This window comes from Pteronotus mesoamericanus, unplaced genomic scaffold, assembly GCF_021234165.1.
Source record: "Pteronotus mesoamericanus isolate MK-2021 breed Mesoamerican mustached bat unplaced genomic scaffold, CSHL_Meso_final scaffold_31, whole genome shotgun sequence".
NCBI classification, from domain to species: Eukaryota; Metazoa; Chordata; class Mammalia; order Chiroptera; family Mormoopidae; genus Pteronotus; species Pteronotus mesoamericanus.
This window is the reverse complement of record NW_026555312.1, coordinates 1,753,313-1,774,417: the sequence shown is the minus strand read 5'-3', so window position 1 is coordinate 1,774,417 and position 21,105 is coordinate 1,753,313. Positions and strand designations below refer to the sequence as shown.

Here is a 21,105-nt window from a genome sequence, read left to right as displayed (position 1 = left end):
TGAATTTTGCCAAACATTTCAAGGAAAACTAACACGTCTCTTTATCAAACTATTCCAAAAATTCAAGTGGAGGAAGACTCCCAAGTTCATTTTACCAGGCCGGCATAACTGTAATTCTTAAACCAGATAAATACACTACAAAAAAAACAAGCAATCAAATTTAAAAATGGGTAAATGACCTGAATAGACACTTCTCCAAAGAGAACATACACATGGTCAATAGACACATGAAAAAATGCTCAACATCACTAATCACCAGAAAAATGCAAATTAAAAACAACAATGAGATATCACCTCACATTGGTCAGAATGGCTATCATCAATAAATCAACAAACAGCAAGTGCTGGCGAGGATGTGGAGAAATGGGAACCCTTTTTGCACTGCTGGTGGGGACGCAGACTGGTGCTACCACTATGGAAAGCAGCATGGAGATACCTCAAAAAATTAAAAATGGATTTGCTTTTCGACCCAGTGATCCCACTTCTGGGAATATATCTGAAGGGACCCAAAACACTAATTCAAAAGAACATAAACACCCCTATGTTCACTGCAGTGTTATTTACAATTGTCAAGATATGGAAGTAGCCCAAGTGTCCATCAGTAGATGAGTGGGTAAAACAACTATGGGGCATTTACACAATGGAATACTACTTAGCTGGGAAGGGAAGGGAAGGGGAGGGACCTGGAGAACACTATGCTAAGTGAAATAAGCCAGCCAGAGAAGGACAAATACCATATTATTTCACTCATATGTGAAATTTATTGAACAAACTGAACAAGCAAAACCAAGACAGACTCATAAATAGAGAGCAGGCTGAAGTTCTGGGACGGGTGCAAAGGGGGTAGAGGGTTTGAGCAAAAAAGAAAAAGGACTCATGGACTTTGACAACAGTGCAGTGTTTGCTAGGGGGAGGCAGGTAAGTGGGGTAAATGGTAATGAAATAATATAATAAATGCTTTAAAAATCAGAAAAAAATACAAACATTCTGATTTTTAAATGGCCGGAGGAACTAAATGGCTATCATCATGAGATAGTAACTGTTTCAAGGCTGTACATATAAGGGAACCCTTTTATACAATTGGTGGAAATATAAACTGGTGTAGCCACTATGGAAAACAGTATGGAGGTTCGTCAAAAAATTTAAAGTATCATATAATCCAGTAGTCCCACTCCTGAGTATATATCTACGTAACATGAAAATAGGATATCAAAGAAATATATTCACTCTCATGTTTATTGTATTACTCACCATAGCCAAGATATGAAAACAACTTCAGTGTTCCTCAATAGATGAATAAATAACGAAGAATAAATAAAGAAGATGTGTATATTACTTAAGCAATGAGAAAGAAATTCTGCCATCTGCAACATGTTAGAGCTTGAGGGAATTATAGTAAGTCAGACAGAAAAAGACAAATACTATATGATACCATTTATACGTGGACTCTAAAATAGCCAAGAACTTGTAAAAACAGAGAGTAGAAAGGTGGTTACCAGAGGCCGGAGGGTGGGGAAACTGGGGATATGTTATTTAAGTGTAAAAACTGGGAACCAGCAGATAAATAAGTTCTGGAAAGCTAATGCAAAGCACAGTGATTACAGACAACAATAGTGTATTATACACTTCAAAGTTGCTAATAGACTCGATCTTAATTGTTCCCATCCCCCAAAAGAAATGATAATTATGTGACATGATAGACGCATTTGCTAATGCTACAATGATAATCATATTGTAATATATGTATATACATGCTGTAAGCCTTCAACTTACACAATATTGTATATCAATTGTATTTTCAATAAAAATAATTTTTTCAAATTTTATATATCAAAACTTGTGTGATGCAGCTAAAGCAATACTTAGAGGGTATTCATAAACATTGACTGAACATCTGAGAAAAAAGAATAAAGTGCTAAGCAACTGTCTCAGTTAAAAAATTACCCAGCTAATTCCAAAGACAGAGAAAAAAAGTAAAAAAAAGACATAGGCAGAGATTAACAAGATAGAAACACACACACACACACACACACACACACACACACGCACACAAAAACAGATCAGTAAAGCAAAAAATATTTTTTGTGAAGGGAGCAGAATAACGATAGGACAAGAAAATTGGTCAAGGAAGAAAAATAAAGAACATACCAATGTTAGTAATGAAAGAGGGAATGTTACTACAGATCATTCACAGATACAAGTTATGTAAATAACTTGAAAACTATGAAAAATGGTGATCATCATAAGAAGTTATAATTTCATCAAAAATAACTAAAGAAAAGATAACAATTACAAATAAATTCAAAGTGCTACAAGACACCTCAAATAAATTACAGAGTTATAGAAGAATGTAGACACAGTATTTGCAATCTTTAAGTGTCTGCCACTAAAATCTGACTAACAAAAAACTCATGGTCAATGTACTTCTACTTTGTTGAAAATAAGAAGCAGATTAAGGGGGAAAACAGAATTTAAAAAACAAAAAAGATTTCTCAGTCTCACTTGTAATTCGGGGCTAGGCACAAAGTGGTTCATGGTTCATGTGATCCAATCCCAGGAAAGATACAACTAGACATCTGTAGCTTTATGCTTCTGAGAATGCTTTTGCTTTTCTGATAAAAACAGACTCTCTAGGTATTCATCATCCTAGTGGAGTAAAGATGGGATTTTAATAAAAGCACAAGAAAAGGCCTTGGAACTCTACAAAGCGAGCAATCAAATCAGGAAAAACCTGATTAAAGACAGGAATCTCAAATGGCACCATCAATAATGACTAAATTGTTTCTTGACTTGCCTTTAGCCTGGGATGCCTGGAGGCGGGGGAAAGGAATAAATAATTCTTTTAAAATGCCAACTGTTCTCATATAGTTTAGAGGCAGGAAATAGTACTATCTATGTGACCCTCACCCCAAATTTTTAGTTTAAATTTTATTTTAACTGGCCTCAGGTTAGTAATGCTTCTAGGCAGCTTACAGAAACAAATGCACATCATCTTTGAAAGAAGGCACTTAAATTCAGACCTAAAAGAATTCCCACAAAGAAAGTTCCAGTGAAAATAAACACACAGCAGAAACCACAAAGCTCAGATAGGAAAAGAATATCACCATGAAAAGAAAAACCTATAGGAGTAGTGTGGCAAAGATTTTACTTACTGTCATTATCTTACACAGAATGTGAAAAAAGTGTAAATTTAATATGTAAAACTAAATACAAGGAGTATCAAAAGAATGACTGGGACAAGAAACTCAAAAATTACCAAGATTGGCCTGCTGGTGTAGCTCAGATGGTTGGAGCATCGTTCAGTGCACCAAAAAGTTGCAGGTTTAATTCCCAGTCAGGGCACATACCTAGGCTGTGGGTTTAATCTCCAGTTGGGGTGCGTACAGGCATCACCAATCGATGTTTCTCTCTCACGTTGATATTTCTCTGCCTCTCCCTTCCACTCTGTCTCCCTGCCCCCACACACACTTCCTCTCTCTCTAATAGCACTAAAAAAAATGTTCTTGGGTGAGGGTAAAAAAAATTACCAAGATTAACAAAACAGAATTTCTAGAATTAAAATATACACATATTAGAAATACAATATGTGATCAAAAACAAGCTGGACACAGGTGAAAAGAATATTAGAGAAATGGAGATAAACTTGAGGAAATTATCATGTATCTAATTGAAGTTCAAAATGAAAGAATAGAGGGAATACAGAAGGTGCGATACTCAAAAACATATGGGCAAAGAACTTCCTGTAATCAATGAAACACACAATCTCAGATTCAGGAAATGCAACAAATCCCAAGCAGATCAAATGAAAATAAATTTATACAATTATTCTCAAAGAGTAGAATACTGCAGACAAAGGATATCTTAAAAGAAACTAGGGAGAAAACACATTATCTACACGGCTTCAACCATTAAAGTGACACCTGCTTCACCCTCAACAATGGCGGAAGACTGAAATAGCAGTTTCCCAGTGCTGAGCGAAAACAAACGTCAACCTAGAATTGCATATAAGAGAAAAAAATCTTTCTACAGTGTGTGTACCTTTAGGAAGAAACAGCATAATCAATAAAATACATTTAAGAAAAAAACCCCCAAAATGATTCTAGAAGGAAGGTTGGAGAATAATAAAGAAATGATGGGCAAAACCCTGGCTGTGTGGCTCAGTTGGTTAGAGCATTGTCCCATGCACCAAAAGGTTGTGGGTTCAGTTCCTGGTCAGGGCACGTGCTTGGGTTACGGGTCCCATCCATTGTCAGGGTGTGTACGAGGGGCAACCGATCCATGTTTCTCTCACATTGATATGTGTCTTTCTCTTCTTCTTCTCTCTCTAAAATCAGTAAAACGATATACCCTCAGGTGAGAAATTTTTCCAAAATGATGGACAAAGAAAATGATAAACATGTGGGTAGCTGTAAACCAACAATGACTATATAAAAGAGTAGCAATTATATCTGATTTGTGGAACTGAAGATAAAACAATAAAATAGAACTAGAATATAAACAACAATGGCATATAAGTAAGTTCAAGTCAGGGTGAGAGAGATTGGAATTAACTGTATCATATTTTCTGGTACGTCCAAAGTTGTATCTCAAACTAAGATGGGTTTTCTGAGCTTCATCTGGTAATTTATAGCCTTATATATAACCTTATGGATATTACCTGAATGTCCTATTGGCTTTGCATCTCGTGTTTAAAATTAAACTCTTCTGTCCTGGAACACTATTTCTAAATGTTTGTTTTCTGTCTGGCAAGACTCTAGTAATCCATAACTAAAGCCTGAGTTTTACTACTTTCATTCTCCAGTGAAAGTCTGTATGTCAAGTAACCAAACCCTATAGATGCTTCTACCTCTGACATAGGTTTCAAATAAGAAAAAGTAAGGCCTGAAGGGGCTGTAAGTGGTATACAACCACACAACTATGTAATATTTACTCCCACTGGGATGGCATCTCAGTTCATATAATCTTTGGTCTTTTATTTTACAGCCAGCTGACTCCCAATGCTCCATATTCATAAAGTGGTACTAAAACAACCATAATGTCTGCTTCTGGATCAAGGGTATAGTTACTGTGTTAAAAGAGAGAGAGAGAGAGAGAGAGAGAGAGAAGGCAGACCAGCGGTTGCCTATGTCAGAGATGGAGATTGGCAATAGACTGAGAAGTATATATACAAGAGAACCACTGAAGGGATGGAAAAGTTCAGGATAACTGGTTGTAGTGAATGTTACCTGAGTGAGTATATGTAGTACATTTGTTAAAACTCATCAAGTCATAAATTTAAAATATGTACATTTTATCATATATAATTTATACTTCAGTAAAGTTAACGTTTTTAAGGGGAATGGGGAAACCAAATGGACTACTCACTGGGTAGTAAAAACTTTTCTATATTCCAATTACAAGGCAGTTACAGGTATTCTGTGAGAAGGGAAATATTTTCCCTAAATATACAGAGTTTAAAGCTCCAGTGTCATTTCTTATTTTAGATCTTTCCTAAAGAAGTAATGGACAAGAATATAGAGCTCAGCAGACTTCCATCAGAACAGGCTATTTCAAGTTTATATAACACTGCTAAAAAAAAAAATCCATTTTCATAATATAAATTTCCATTTAGAATGTAATTATTGAATGTGTGGGTTAAGAGAATACTAGCTGAGGAGTTGAAGAGTTCTTTTTAGCTAGCTTTGTGATTCACATCTTTGGGATTATTTAAGAAGGCTTGTTTCTGTATGATTTCTTTCATTTTCAAGGTTCAATTATTCTTAGAAGGTTGAAATCTCTACACAGAGAGTTCTCCAAATGAAATCCCTAAGGGAAGTCCCAAATGTTGAAACTGATTCATTAAAATAAGTTGTCAAACAGAGTGACTATCAGAAGCATTTTATGCAAATTTTGAGACTGGTAATCTGAGTTTCTTAATTAAACTTAATTTTATTTATATCTGTTATTTCTTATTACCTAATCACCATTTCTTCTGTAATTTCTACAGTGCTAGATACAGTAGTACTCTTCATATACCACTTTTTTTGCAAATAAAGAAATCGAGGGTTATAGAAATTAAATACCTTGTTCAAAATCTCATCTTTGCAAAGAAAAAAAACTATTAAATCAAACGTGTATTAAATAATTTTTAAGTGAAAAGTTTTAGAAAGAATGTATATGTGAATGGATGAATATTGGGACACACCTAGAAATTTTTTTCCATAAGGATAATCAAAAAATTAGCAATGCTACCTTCAGAGAGATGTCTTAGGATGGAGAGAAGTAGTTTTTCTATTTTTATTTTCTGTAGCACTAAAAAATGTACAACATGAACATTTGTTAATTCTATTGTGAGTGAGAAGGATAAAGGGATCAAACAAAGAGAAAAAGAAGACACTCATGGACACAGAAAACAGTATGGTGACTGCCAGTGGAAAGTGGGGGTGGGGTCAGGTAGAAGAGCATAAAGGGGGGATAAATGGTGATGGAAGCAGACTCAACTTGGTGTGGTAAACATACCATATGCAGATGTATGTAGAACTGTATACCCGAAACCTATTTAATTTCGTTAACCAATGTCACCCCAATAAATTCAATTAAAAATATCATAATTAAAAATTATGTCCCTCAGTTGAACTTATGGGTTATACTTTCCTTTTATTTTCTATATTTAAGGAAAAAAAAAGGTGTGGTAGTGGAAGAGACTGCCACTCTCTCATTAGAGTCCAGCTGAAGGGCCCACAGGGTCCTGGAACATACGCAAGCCTACTGACTTGGGAATCAGCATCAGGGCAGCACCTGGAAGGGTGATATTCGCTTGTGGGAAGGGCAGTGACTGAAAGTGGAGAGAGAGCTGAGCAAGCAGAATTGTTTGCTCTCTGACCCCTCCTCATAAACCTGTAGCTGTAAAAATCTGTGGCAGCTGTGGGGCTAGAAGAAACTGCCAGTCTCTCATTAGAGTCCATTTGAGGGTCCCACAGGGTCCCAGAACATGCACAAGCCCACCCACTCGGGGAAATCAGCACCAGGGCAGCAACTGGAAGGGAGCCAGTCACTTGTGGGGAGCAGGGGAAATGACTGAAAGGCGAGGGGCGAGAGCCAAGCAAGCGGCACTGTCACTCTCACTCCTCCTTCACATACAGCACCACAACACAGCAAGGAGGGTTGCCCTGCCGTGGCAACTATCTAAGGCTCTGCCCCTTACAATGTAACAGGTGTCCCGAGACAAAGAAATATGGCCCAAATGAAAGAACAGATCAAAACGCCAAAAAAGAACTAAGCAACAAGAAGATAAACCACCTATCAGACACAGAGTTCAAAACACTGGTAATCAGCCCTGGGTGGTGTGGCTCAGTGGACTGAGTGCTGGACAGCGAAGCAAAGGGTGGCTGATTCGATTCCCAGTCAGGGCACATGCCTGGGTTGAAGACCAGGTCCCCAGTAGGGGGCGCACAAGAGGCAAACACACACTGATGTTTCTTTCCCTCTCTTTCTGCCTCCCTCTCTCTCCAGAAATAAATAAAAAAATCTTAAACTAAAAAACCCCCAGTGGTAACCAGGATGCTCACAGAAATGACTGAATATGGCCACAAAATAAAGGAAGAAGTGAAGGCTATACAAAGTGAAATAAAGAAAAATTTACAGGGACCAGTGAAGGGAAGGAAACTGGGACTCAAATCAACAATCTGAAATACAAGGAAGAAATAAACACTTCAACTGGAACAGAAAGAAGAAACAAGAATTTAAAAAGATGAGGATAAACTTAGGAACCTTTGGGACAGCTTTAAATGTACCAACCCCCGAATCATAGGGGTGCCAGAAAGAGAAGAGGAAGAGAAAGAAATTGAAGACTTATTTGAAAAAATAATGAAAGAATACTTCCCCAACCTGGCAAAGGAAATAGACATACAAATCCAGGAAGCTCAGAGAGTCCCAAATAAGTGGACCCAAAGAGGACCACACCAAGACACATTGTAATTAAAATGCCAAATGTTAAAGATAAAGAGAGAATCTTAAAGGCAGCAAGAGAAAAGAAGAGAGTTACCTGCAAAGGAGTTCCCATAAGACTATCAGCTCATTTCTCAAAAGAAACCTTGCAGGCAAGAAGGGATTGGCAAAAACGATTCAAAGTCATGAAAAGCAAGGACCTATATTCAAGATTACTCCATTCAGCAAAGGTATCATTTAGAATGGAAGGGCAGATAAAATGCTTCCCAGACAAGGTAGTTAAAGAAGTTCATCATCACCAAGCCCTTATTATATGAAATGTTAAAGTGACTTATCTAAGAAAGGAAGATAAAAACTATGAACAGTAAAATGACAACAAACTCACAACCATCAACAACTGAACCTAAAAGACCAAATGCAAATTAAAAAAAACAACTAAGCAAACAACTAGAAGAGGAAAAGTATCACAGAAATGGAGATCACATGGAGGGTTATCAGCAGGGAGGGGGAAGGGGTGAGAATGGGGGGAAAGGCACAGGAAATAAGCATAATTGGTAGGTACAAAACAGATGGGGATGGGAGGTTAAGAACAGTACAGGAAACAGAGAAGCTAAATAACTTATATGTATGACCCATGGATATGAACTTAAGGAGGGAATGGGGGTACCAGGCAGACAGGGCACAGGGGAGAAAAAATATGGGACAACTGTAATAGCATAATCAATAAAATATACTTAAAAAAATAAGAAAAAAAGGTAATGTTTGGCTTTTTACATTTTCTTCTTGTTTTTTTAATATGCCAGTGGTTTAGTTGTTAATTTAGTTACTTAAAGCACAAAGAACAAACAAAGGCCATAGGTTTGATTAACTGTATTTGCAAAGAATGAAAACAGTCCTTGGTCACAGAATACATTTTTAACTTTAAAAAGTCATCTGGCAAACTAGTGCTGCTGATCAGAAGGCTGAATGAGGTAAGAACACGTGGCTGACTCAATACAAAACATTAATACTGAAAAATAACTCTAAGTAATATCGTACTGACAGAGGGCAAGAGAGGAGCCAGCAGGCTTATTCATCTCTAAGCAAATGTTTCAATTTTCATATCCATCAATTCAGTGCACTTCTGAACAGAATATAAACAAGACCTTAACTGTAAGAGAAAATAAAGACCCTGTACTTTAAGCCAAAAAATATACATCACAAAGCTTACTATTTTTAAAAATGATGTATTTCTTATTAGTATACCATATAAACACCAAATTAAAAAAAAATACATATATATATACCTGTAACATCTTCTGGATCTGATACAACAATATGTGCATTTAGCTCCTGTAGCTTGTGATGCAGTTCTTCTAATTTTTTATTTGACTTTTTCAAAATGTTGTCCACATAAGCCAAACTTTTTTTATCTGTTGTGACCTTCCTCAGATTTTCAGCCCCTTCTTTGATTTTCAGTTCTTTCCTTATTTCTCTCTTGATTCGATCCTTGATATCATCCAATTTCTGTTGCACCATTGTATCGGAGAAGTCTAATTTCTGAACAGCACTCACATTCTCAGAACATGGAAGACTTCGGGAATCTCCCTACAGAAAAAAAATAAACATACATATATGAGAGTTTAGGAAAGTTAGTTGCTCAGTAAAATTTGCAGTGTAAGAATAAAACTGTATATGAAGTGATTGATTCTTTATTAAGTATATTATATTAAATTCTTTCCTTAATAAGAAAGACTACTTATTTACCTTTATTATAACCATATAAAATCCTAAGTTCAAAAACTGCCCACTCACTAAATAGCAATATCCTGACAAATTTACATTAAAATAAATACAACATATCTATACACGGAGATTGTACAAAAATAGCAGATTCTCAATATCCTATGACTTCAGGCTAGATCCAGTACTGACACTGTGAATCTTGAGCAAGTTATTAAACCTTTCCAATACTCAGTTTAATCACATGTAAAATCTAAATAATAATACTGGCTACCTTTCAGAGATATTGTGATAATTCAAAATATTACATGTGAAGCTCCACATATAATCTTGGCTCATGTAGTCACTTAATAAGTGAAAAATTATTAAGTCCCATACTGAGATAAAATTCTATTTTAACTTCTATAAGAAATCTCTTTAACTAATTTTGACAAAAATAAAGTTATATCCTTTTGACCACTTTTTAGTTCATGAATTACATGCATTAAGGCTTGGGAAGGCTATATTCGGATCTTTATTTATATATTCCATGGCTAACTATTCCAACTGATAATTTGGCTGACTCACTAAAAAGCATCACTACTAGAAAATACATCTATTGGGTTGGCCAAAAAGTCCGTTTAGTTTTTTCTGTAAAATAGATATTTTTCATTTTCACCAATAACTTTATTGATCTGGGTATTCTGAGTATGTCAGCCATCTCCCACTATAGGCTTCTAGTGAGTAGAGGCCAGGGGTTCTGCTAAACATCTTCTAATGCATAAGACAGCCTCACAGCAAAGAATTATTTGGCAAAAATGTCAATAGTACCAAGAAACTTCTCAAACCACTTTTCACACGTTCCATCAGTCACAGCATCTTCCCCATACACTGCACACATTTTTTTTTTTGTTTCAGTTGTGTTTTTACCTCTCTTGAAATAATAAAGCATGATATGCCAAAAATGTGTATTTTCTGCACAAAATGACTGCACAAAATTTCACCAGTTTTGATTTTTTTTTTACATGCATGCTGCTATGACAGCTGTCACAATCCAATCCAACAAAATTGTTTTCAATGAAGTTAAAGACACCGAAGCACTACTAGAGCCATCATATGAAAAAACTAAACAAACTTTTTGGCCAACCAAATAAATTATGTCCTTCTGACAGAAGCTAGGAAAATACACAGTACCAGTTATTGATCTTAAATTGAAAACCAAATCAGGTAAATGAGTCTAATCTACATCTAAAACACCCAAAGTTATGATCTAGGCTTTTTGTATATCATTCAGTACTTTAAACTTCAATATTATATGTAATACTCTTGGTTTTAAAATTGTTAATTTCTGAAACACAAGAACTAAAGATAATGTTTACCTTTTGGAAGAGAAACTGAGCTTGTGAGGGACACGTGAAAGAGACATTTCACTGTGCACCCTTTATGTACCTTTTGAACCACAGACATAATTAATTAAAAGATATTCTTTAAATTCTTTGGGAATTTATCACATCCATATAAATAAGTTATATTTAAAGTACTGATGCAAATCCTTTTTCCATCTAACCCTTAACCTCTAAAAACTCGTGCCAATAGGCACACTATGCAAAAAATGAAGCAGTTAATCTACAAATGTGTTCCTAACCTTTTGAAGGTAAAGGACCCCTTTGAAACCTTGACAAAACACAGTAAAACAAAGAAAACTACATGTTTGTATATATAACTTCCAGGTTCCACAGATATTAGACTAGGAATTTCTGGGATAGGCGATCTATACCCATTTGCCTTAAATATGATTCTTAGCTATATGGATACAGAAAGATCTACCTGAACCAAAATAATGTCTAAATTTTTTTAGTTTCTAAAATAAGTCCTATCAACCTTTATTCAGTTTCCAAAGTTTATAAAGGCACCTTTAGCTAGTTATCAAAACACTAACATATATGACTATATCACATGAACTGCTTTCACAAACTTGTTCTTTAATATTATATACGAAGCCAGAGGTTCCCTGAAGGTCTTGGTTCCTGGTGACCTTTGTGTTTCAGTAATATTCACCTTATGCTCCACAGGCCAAAAGAAATACCTAACAATTCCATTAATTAAGTAGTAAGGTCCAAATAACTTTATAAATACTATAATTTAGGAGATGTTTGAAATGATACATATCAAAAGGAAAGAAATTAACATTTTATTTCATTCTTTAATAACCACAGTTACTTATTAAAGGGATGTGTCTGCCTGTTGGGTAAGTACCTACAGTTACTTATTAATGGGACGTGTCTGCCTTCACAATTTCCCCAACCTTAAAATCAGATTGGATGTTTCCACCTTCATTTCCTGTTCCCTCGTCTAAAGGGAATATAGAATAATCTAATAATCTAATTGAAACTTTATTAACTCATTAGTTCACATGGTATCCAACAAATGGTGTCACTGTGTTTCCCTAAAAAATTTAAAATATACAACAGTATCTGAGAGTTTGCTGAAGTACCCCAGAGAGCTTTGGTGCTTAGTTTGAGAATCATGGTACTAAAAGGCTGTTAAACAAACAAACAAAAAAAACACTACTATAGGAAAATGTCTTGTTTTTCATGTGAACCTTTTGAAGGCCACTGCCTACTTCAACTCCCATTTTTTTTAACTTGCTTCCTAAATCCCAATCAAATTATCTAAATTCACTGACGAAGACAATCTTTCTTGGTTCAGTTACTAGGCATGCTGCATCTTTAGGATACACTAACCTTTTTAAAAAAAATTTTATTTTTATTGTTGACACTACTACAAATGTCGCCATTTTTTCCCTCTTCGCCCATCTCCACCCAGTCCTCACCCTACCCCCACTGCCCCTTCCCAGCCTTCCCCCAGGCCATCACCACACTGCAGTCTGTGTCTATGGGATATAATGTGTGTTCTCTGGCTAATCCCTCACTTTCTTTCATTCAGTCCTCCCTTCTTTCTCTCCTCTGACAGCTGTCAACCTCTTCCATGCATTCATGCCTTTGTTTCTATTTAACTTTTCAGTTTATTTTCTTCAACTTCCTCTTCCCATTATCTTCTTTGCTCTGCTTCTACTTTGTCCAAGGTCACTACAATTCTTTATAGGAAAGAATTTACTTCCTATGCCCTTTGTTATAATTTATATTAAATGTCTCTCCTATATGCTCTAATAACATGGATCCTGTTTAAACAATTATCCATTTTCTTCTGTGACCACCCCAAAGACTATGAGCAATTTGAGGGCAGGGCTTATGCCTGAGAGAGTATTTTTGTTTTGTTTTCTTAATGATTTGTCTATTATACTATTTAATATTCTTCTCTTAGAATTCAGAAAAATCTGTCACTGTTGAGGAAGTCATGCTTTCCTATTTCTGATAAAGAGAACTCATACTCCAAGCTCAAGGACAAAACTGATTATTTAATATAGCAACTATATTACCTAGAGTTAGATATGAACCATATGTAGTTATAACATGTCTGTTTTCCCTGATGCATTTCATAGACCTGAATTTTTAGTAACCATATTATTTACCCACACCTTTTGTTGTGGTCAAATACTTTTTGGAAAGGAGAAGGAGATACATACAATATAATCAGTAATTTAAAATGGAAAAAAAGACTTTAGAGAGCAGATAGGAAATTTTACAGTACTTTCTATTACTCCTTTCCTGAAAATTTTAGTTGGGATAAACTGTGTTAAGTTGTTGGAAATGTAATTTTCTTGCATTTGGAACAACTGAAATGAGATATTCCATCTATCAAATTATGTATCTATCCCCCCACCAAATTTACAGTATCAGTGATTATCTTTGTGTGAATAGGTTCTATTTTAAGCAGTAGTAACTGTCTATATCATCTACATTGTATTAATTTATGCTGACAAGCTTAACAGTTTCATCTATCATTTACAACTCTATAAAATTTCTTTCTAGCTCTATAAAATTTCATCTCTTCTCCAAAAGTAAACAGTAGATTCCTTTTCACCTTTTTAAAACAAAGTTAGATCCAACTTCTAATCACAAACTCCCTTGAAAATTCACTAATATGCTAAGAAAGTATAGGGGTAAAAGAAAAAAAATGAAAAAATCCTAAATATATCCAAAGCATAAAACTAAACTTTTAAGAGTATTCACAATCTTACACCAAGCATCTACATGTAGAAGAAACCCCATAATTCTTACATCTTTTTATCACTGAAACCAAAAGCTTAGCCATTTCATTCTAGTCAAATTTATTGAACACCGTGCTATTTACAGTTTTTTACCATGTTTGTTATATGTCATTCCTTTCCCTAGCAATATAAATCCATGATCACAAAATATTTGTTTAAAAATATTTCAAGTTTTGCATAATTAACCCTAACTACCTATTTTCAATGTAGTTTAAATTTTATATTATCCATATCCTTAATGCAGCCATTTAATCAGATGGGTCAAATATGAACACAAACCGTTAGTGGAATTAATACCCTCAGCATTTGTAGAACAATCAAAATAATTCTTAGCTAAGTAGATTTCAAGTGACTAAATAAATACAAAAAGAGAGACCAGAGTAAGAAACAAATAGTAAAACTTTGATGGATTTCAAAGGAACTAAAATAAATTAAAAACTCAGTGGGTGGGTTAAATAGCAGAATAGACCAAGATAATGAATCTGTATATGGCAGATAGAGAACTGAGAAAAGTACTCTGAATTCACCACACAGAGATATGAGAAATTAAAAACCACAGAAGATTTATGAGAAGACCTAAGATCCATCCAATAAGAGCTCCAGAGTAAGAGAATAGAGAATATGGGGAGAAGCACTACATGAAGCAGTAAGTGTATGACAATTTTCCAGAAGAATGATATAAATCCTCAGACTGGTAGGTAACATCAAGTTGCAAATAAGATAAATAAAAATAACAGCAACAACAAAAGTAAACAGAGAGAAAAGTCATTTATCTACAAGTGAGTTACGACTGGGTGAAGAGAAGACTTTTCCTCACTCACAAAGAGACCCCGAACTATCAAACTTCTATAGGACTTTCAACTTTTATCTTAAGGTCTCCATATATTGCTAAGGTTTACTCTAAAATTACCAAAAAAAAAAAAAAAAAAAAAAGAAGAAAAGAAAAGATGCTTCAAAACACTAGCATACTGGGGAAAATTACAGATGAACTAACCCAGAGTTCATGTTATACTTACATTAATACCCTGGTTCACTAATCATGTGTGTTAATTTATATTAAAGAAAATTATGCTGTGGAGAAGAGACCGTACTATTTTTACTTCTTAAATTGACAATAATCCTGCTGTAAGCTCTAAGTGTTTAGAGAAGTTGAAAATAAAGTTTACAAATAGCAGGGCTTTAAACCAACTTATAGGAAAGAGAAAGTTCACAATGTCCTACTAAAAGAATTTCAAACAATCTAGAAAATAAGGAAAGGTTTCTCTTATTTATGTCCTTTATTATTCTACAGCAGTGTTCAACCCGACATACTGCTGCTATGTACACAAAGTCTTATTTCAAAGTATGTTTAAAATAAGAATGAGGGAAGAGGGACTGGAAGGAAAGAGATTAAAATATTAACAATTATCTCTGGGTAAAAATATTAAATTTTCATTTTGTTCTTCAAAGTATTCTGTATTTTTTTTAAAGCAATGAATATACACTGTCTAATAAGGAGGAAAATACATTATTTTAAAAAAGCCAAAAATAACTTTATTTCAATTTTGGCAGATGTAAAATTTTGTAATGATATTTTACAATCTACAGTATATTTGCAATTTAACTAGGTTATTTTGAGTCAATACAGTTCTACTGCAAGGTATGAGACTACACATTTCACTCTAACTAGATTACAGCATGTGCCAACCAAATATTTCAAATACACAAATGTGTTAATATGTATTTGATAAGTACAACTATTTTTATTTATGAGATAATGAAATTTTGATCTGTAGACTAAAACATAAACTGACATTTTTCAATTCATTACATTTCAACAAACTCAGAGTGAAGAAAAACAGTAAAGTAAGAACAGGACTAAATTTAAAGAACAAAATAAAGAAAAAAGTTTGTCACTTATGATATAGTACTACATTAAGGGAGAAAGAGAAAAGGATGTTTACTCCTCACTGGCCAAGTTCCCACAGAAGAAGTGAAAAAGCTGTTACTCTATGATAGAAATATAAAACAGTCTGACCTGATTAATGCCAGGAAATGTTAGAGAACCCGTAAGAACTCACTGGGTACAGAGATTCATATACTGTTTAGCTGGGAGGAATTTCAAAGATTATGTAGCCTAACTCCCTTGATTTTAGTTTTGAGGAAAGCAGGTTCAAAGTAGCTAAGCAGCACGCCTAAGGTCATAAGGGAAGGTAGCAGTGATTTGCCTGAGTTTACCATACTAGTCTCCATTCCTAGCTTGGTGCTCTTTTACTCTACAAATGCCTTCTGAGAAGCTATCTCTGCAGTATCCATTTCTCTGTATCTGAACTACACCTTGACTTAATTGAGGTTTGCATTCATGAATGAGTAGTATGGCCTTAAAGCAGGGATATTGGCAGGACATATTTCATTTTACTCCATAACTTTGCCCTAATCCAATCTTTTTATGTCTCAGGGGAGAATGTTTTCAACCAGAAAGCTAGAAAGCAGTTATAACGCAGCTCTCTGTCATTTAGCTATGCAACCCTTCTTTCTGTACCTGTTTGCTCATCTGCAAAATGATGCTTGCCTTTTCTAACTTTGAGTTTTTTAAAACTTCACTTGGTCAAAACATTCACTGAATGCTAGGTAATGGAAATGGCTCATTTCTGTCTTCTTTCAGGTATTTGATTGAAAGGAAGACAGACATGGAAACCAAACAATCTGGAGCAGCAGCAAAGCTTTACACAAATATAGGTCTTAGTGTGAGTGAGCTGGGGTGGTGGCAGGGAGGGAACGAACAAAAGTCTTCATTAGAATATAGCATGATAGAACTAAGTATTTGGAGTCAGGCTGACCATGTTTAAATTCTGATAATGAACCATGTTAAAGTTTAAATTTAATCATTTGCAAAATAGAATTATTACAACTACCCTGACTATATTATTTTTAAGTTTCATAATGGCTATGTCCAGGACTAAGAAGTACGCCTCACAGCAAAAGTTCATTTGCTGTGAACGAACTATTTGCTGGCACATAGTCAGTACTAAAGCAGATAGTGGTAAGTGCCATCCTGTGACATAAAGGGGGATAATAGGACAAAAAAAAAACAAACAAAAAAAACCAACCACAACACACTAAGGATGGCAAAGGCAGAGAAAAACCCTGGACCCTGACGGCTTTACTGAAGCTACTCAAGTCCTGGCATGCCTACTTTAGACTCCTTGTTATAGATGAAATATAAATCCCTATTAAACTAAGGATCATATTGGGACTTATACAGGCCCATATACTCTGAGTGAAATGGGGTAGGGCTTAGACAAAACAGCGATATGGTATAACCTCCTATGTTAAGAGAGATTTAAGAGGGGGCAGAAAAAAGGGAAACTCATTATCAAGCTGTGGGAGATTGTTAGAAAACGGCCTCAATGAATCCTGCCTTCCTGCATTCACATCATCACGTAGCCCCTCTTCTACACTGACTCAAGGCTCACTTTTTTATTTAATCTGACTTCAAGTGTGATGGCAGTGACATTCTCATGGGCAGGAAGTTCCAAGTGTAGTATGTAAGAGAATGTATAGCTTCTGCTTTTTGCTCTTGAAAACCCACCTTCTATTTAAAGATGCCCAGACTATTAGAGAGAGGGGCCCTGGAGGATGAGAGAGACCATGTGAAGAGAGGCCATGTGGAAGAAAACCAAAGCAATCCAGCTGTTCCAGCATATGCAATGGACAACATGTGAGTGAGGCCATAGTGGACATTCCAGTCTAGCTTGGTCACCAGCTGAATGCAGCTGCATGAGTGAGTGCAGGCAAGACCAGAATAGAAAGACCTATGATACCCAGAGAGATGGGGCTGAGTTTGTTACACTATAATAAACGTGGTACAGAGGTTACTGCAGTACCCCAGGCAAGAGATGATAACTCTAAGCACTCTCTTCAATTACGGTGATTTATTACTTTGTGTTGACTGCCAAGAGATAAAAACTATAACAGTTTAATTTGAGAGCTAGGGATGTTAATAATATTATATTAAAAAGGAAAAAATTTTTTTTCTTTCCCACTTTTTGTACCCCTCCCCCCAACAATTTTCTCTCTCTCTCTCACACACACACAGTCATTACTTTTAAAAATAGACTTGTTTAAAAAAAATTGCCTTGCTTCCCCACCACTCCTGTCACAAAACTAAACATAAGCTGCAGGTGGGCAAGAGCATCCACTTCTGATTCAGTGACTGGTTTGAGCAGTCATGTGATTGAAGTACGTCCATTCAGACCTCCTTTTCAGGGACCGACAGAAGTCTTCCTTAGAACACCATTTGCAAAGACAATAAAAATCTACAGCTACTAATGGAGAGAAGTGCTGAAGGTTGCCAAAATGAGGAGACAAAGAAGCATGTTTCAAATGAAGAACAGAATTCTGGAAAAAAAAACTGAGACAAGCAATGCAGAGTTCAAAATACTGGTTATAAATGCTCAATGAATATACGGGAGGAGTGGGTAAACTCTGTTAAAACTTTAACAAAGAGACAGGAAACATAAAAAGGAAGATAGAAAAAAGAACCAGTCAGAAATGAATACAATAACTGAAATGAAGGATACATTAGACAAAATCAAGAGTAGATTTGAGAAAGCATAGAATCGGATAAGCAATCTGGAAGACAAGGTAGCAGAAAGCACTCAATTAGAACAGCAAAAAGACAGAAAGAGAGAAGGAAAGAGGAGAAAAGAAAAGAAGAAAAGAAGAGAGAGAGAGAATTAAAAATAAGGATGGTCTATGGGGCCTCTGGAGGACATCAGGCATACCAACAGTTGTATATTGGGGAGCAGAAGGAGTCTAGAAATACAGGTCTAAAAAACACAAGAGCGCTCCCATAAAACTGTCAGGTGATATTTCAACAGACACTTTGCAGGCTAAAAGGAAATGGCATAAAATAGTCAAAGAAAAGCAAGGACCTACAACCAATTACTCTACCCAGCAAGGCTATCATTTAGAATCAAAGCATACAAAAAACTTCTTAGACAAGAAAAAGGCAAAGAAGCTCATCACCACCAAACCAGTATTAAAAGAAATGTTAAAGGAACTTTTTAAAGACGACAACAAAAAAAAGATAACAAATATGTGTAATAAAATGGCAGTTACCTGCATACCTATCAACTGTTACTTTAAATATAAATGGATTAAATTATCCAGTCAAAACACATATAAGCCTCCTTCTGAATGGATAAGAAAACAGGACCCATACATATGCTGCCCACAAGATGCTCATTTCAGATCAAAAGACACACAGAGACTGAAAGTAAAAGGATCAAAAAAGATATTTCGTGCAAATGGAAATAAACAAAACAGGCTGGAGTAGCAATACTTCAACATTTAAATTAGACAGAACAGATTTTACAACAAAGGCTATAACAAGAGATAAAGAAGGAACCAGAAATTCCACTTCTGGGTATTTATCCAAAGAAACCCAAAACACATTTGAAAAAGCATGTGCACCTCTATGTTCACTGTAGCATTATTTACAATAGCCAAGATATGGAAGCAACTTAAGTGTCCATCAGTAGATGAATGGATAAAGAAAATATGGTACATATATAAAATGGAATATTATTCAGCCATAAAAAAGAATGAAATCTTACCATCTGTGACAACATGTATGGACTTACAAGAGTATTTATTATACTAAGTGAAATAAGTCATACAAAGAAAGAAGGGCAAATACCACAGGATTTCACTTAATGTGACATCTGGAAAACAAAATAAGCAAAACAGAAACAAAGTCATAGATACAGAAAAAATTTTGATGGTTGCCAGATGGGTGAGGGGTTAGAGAAATGGGTAAAAAAAAGAGAAGGGATTAAGATGTGCAAATTGCCAGTTATAAAGATAGTCACATGAATATAAATTACAGCATAGGGGATATAGTCAATAATACTGTAGTAACTATGTATGGTGTCAGATGGGTATTAAACTTAACAGGGTAATCAAGTTATTAAATTATTTTAATGTCTAATTACTGTGCTGTACTCCTGAAATTAATGTAATTGTATGTCAACAATAATAAAAAATTAAACATTACCTTTTTAAAAAGACACTAAGACTGAAAAGAAGAAAGAAGATGGACCGGTTAATGACTTCAGGTCTTGAAGAAGACAATGGGAATTCTCTTCATCACAGAATTATCCAGACTTGGCACTAAAGAAGCCTGCAATCGAGAACCTCCAAAGCCAAAATGTAAAAAAGAATCTTTTGACAACAGCCACCTTATCTCAGCAAGCACCATGGATGCCCTCCATCTTTCCACACTGAGATATTGAGAGGGGAGTCTGGACTTCTCACCTGGCAACACCAGGTGGTCCAGGGTAATGTGGCAAGTAGTAGCACCTTAGGGAAATGCTCTCTCCCTGCTAGTGTGGTGCCAATAGGCATGAAGTGGGCATCCTGAACTCCTGGCTCTCTGACACTATCGGGGTCCAGAATGGGGCTCCTCTTTCTCATCAATAAAGACACATCAACAGAAACCAAGTAGGAAGTGTGGTCTCCTCTCCTCCACACTGAAGTAGCAGAAGGCTTGGAAGGAAGGAGGCCTTTCCTTCCCTTCCAGGGCAGCATAAGCAGAAACCTACTGGGGAATCTCTATTTCCACTTGACATGAGTAGGCCTATCAGGGTGATGATTCTTGCCCCCAACAACATGGTGTCAGCAGAGACCCACTCCCACATCCAGCGGTAGGAGATGATCTAGGGTGACACTCCCATTACCCACTTGCATGGTATCACCAGACAATGAATGGTTTTGCCTCCCATTTAGCAATAGCAGGTAGCCTGAGGTGGCAATCCCCTCTTCCAATGGTGTGTTCTCATGAAGACCAATTCAAGAATTTTACTCCTATTCAGCAGGGAAAGGCAGCATACCTCACTACTGCAGTAAGACAGTAGAGAAGAAGTAGGAGGATCTTGGAAAGAACTGGAGAAAAGAATTCTCTGAGCCTGCATAAAGTGTCCTGGGCAGAACCAGAACCTGACAGAACCAACTCATACGTTAAGGTGACTAAATTAATATGCAAACGTGTTTGAGAAATAAACAATATCATGAATCCCAGGTTTTCAGAGTGGCTTTCAGGTAGAATACAAAGCAAAGCAGAATAACACTGTTCAGAAAATAAGTTATCATTAAAACCACAGCCCACAAAAGCAGGCCAGGATCTGTGTGCTAAAGTTAAACAAAGTGAGTACTTGCTGAAACAGAACATTTCAATAGGCTACAGATCCTCATAATAGCCAAAATGTCCAAATATAATTTTTTTTAAAAAAATTACTCACCCAAGAACCAGGAAAACAGACTGA

The 21,105-nt window shown here is 35.7% G+C and overlaps 1 protein-coding gene across 1 annotated transcript in view; it reads right to left on the bottom strand.

Moving 5' to 3' along the window:
- The window catches only part of PKN2 (protein kinase N2), a 127,038-nt gene that overhangs the window by 77,451 nt on the left and 28,482 nt on the right, over positions 1–21,105 (bottom strand). Inside the window, exon 2 of the mRNA XM_054592089.1 lies at positions 9,213–9,513. Coding sequence (XP_054448064.1) covers positions 9,213–9,513 — 301 coding nt within the window. The remainder of the gene's footprint in view (positions 1–9,212; positions 9,514–21,105) is intronic.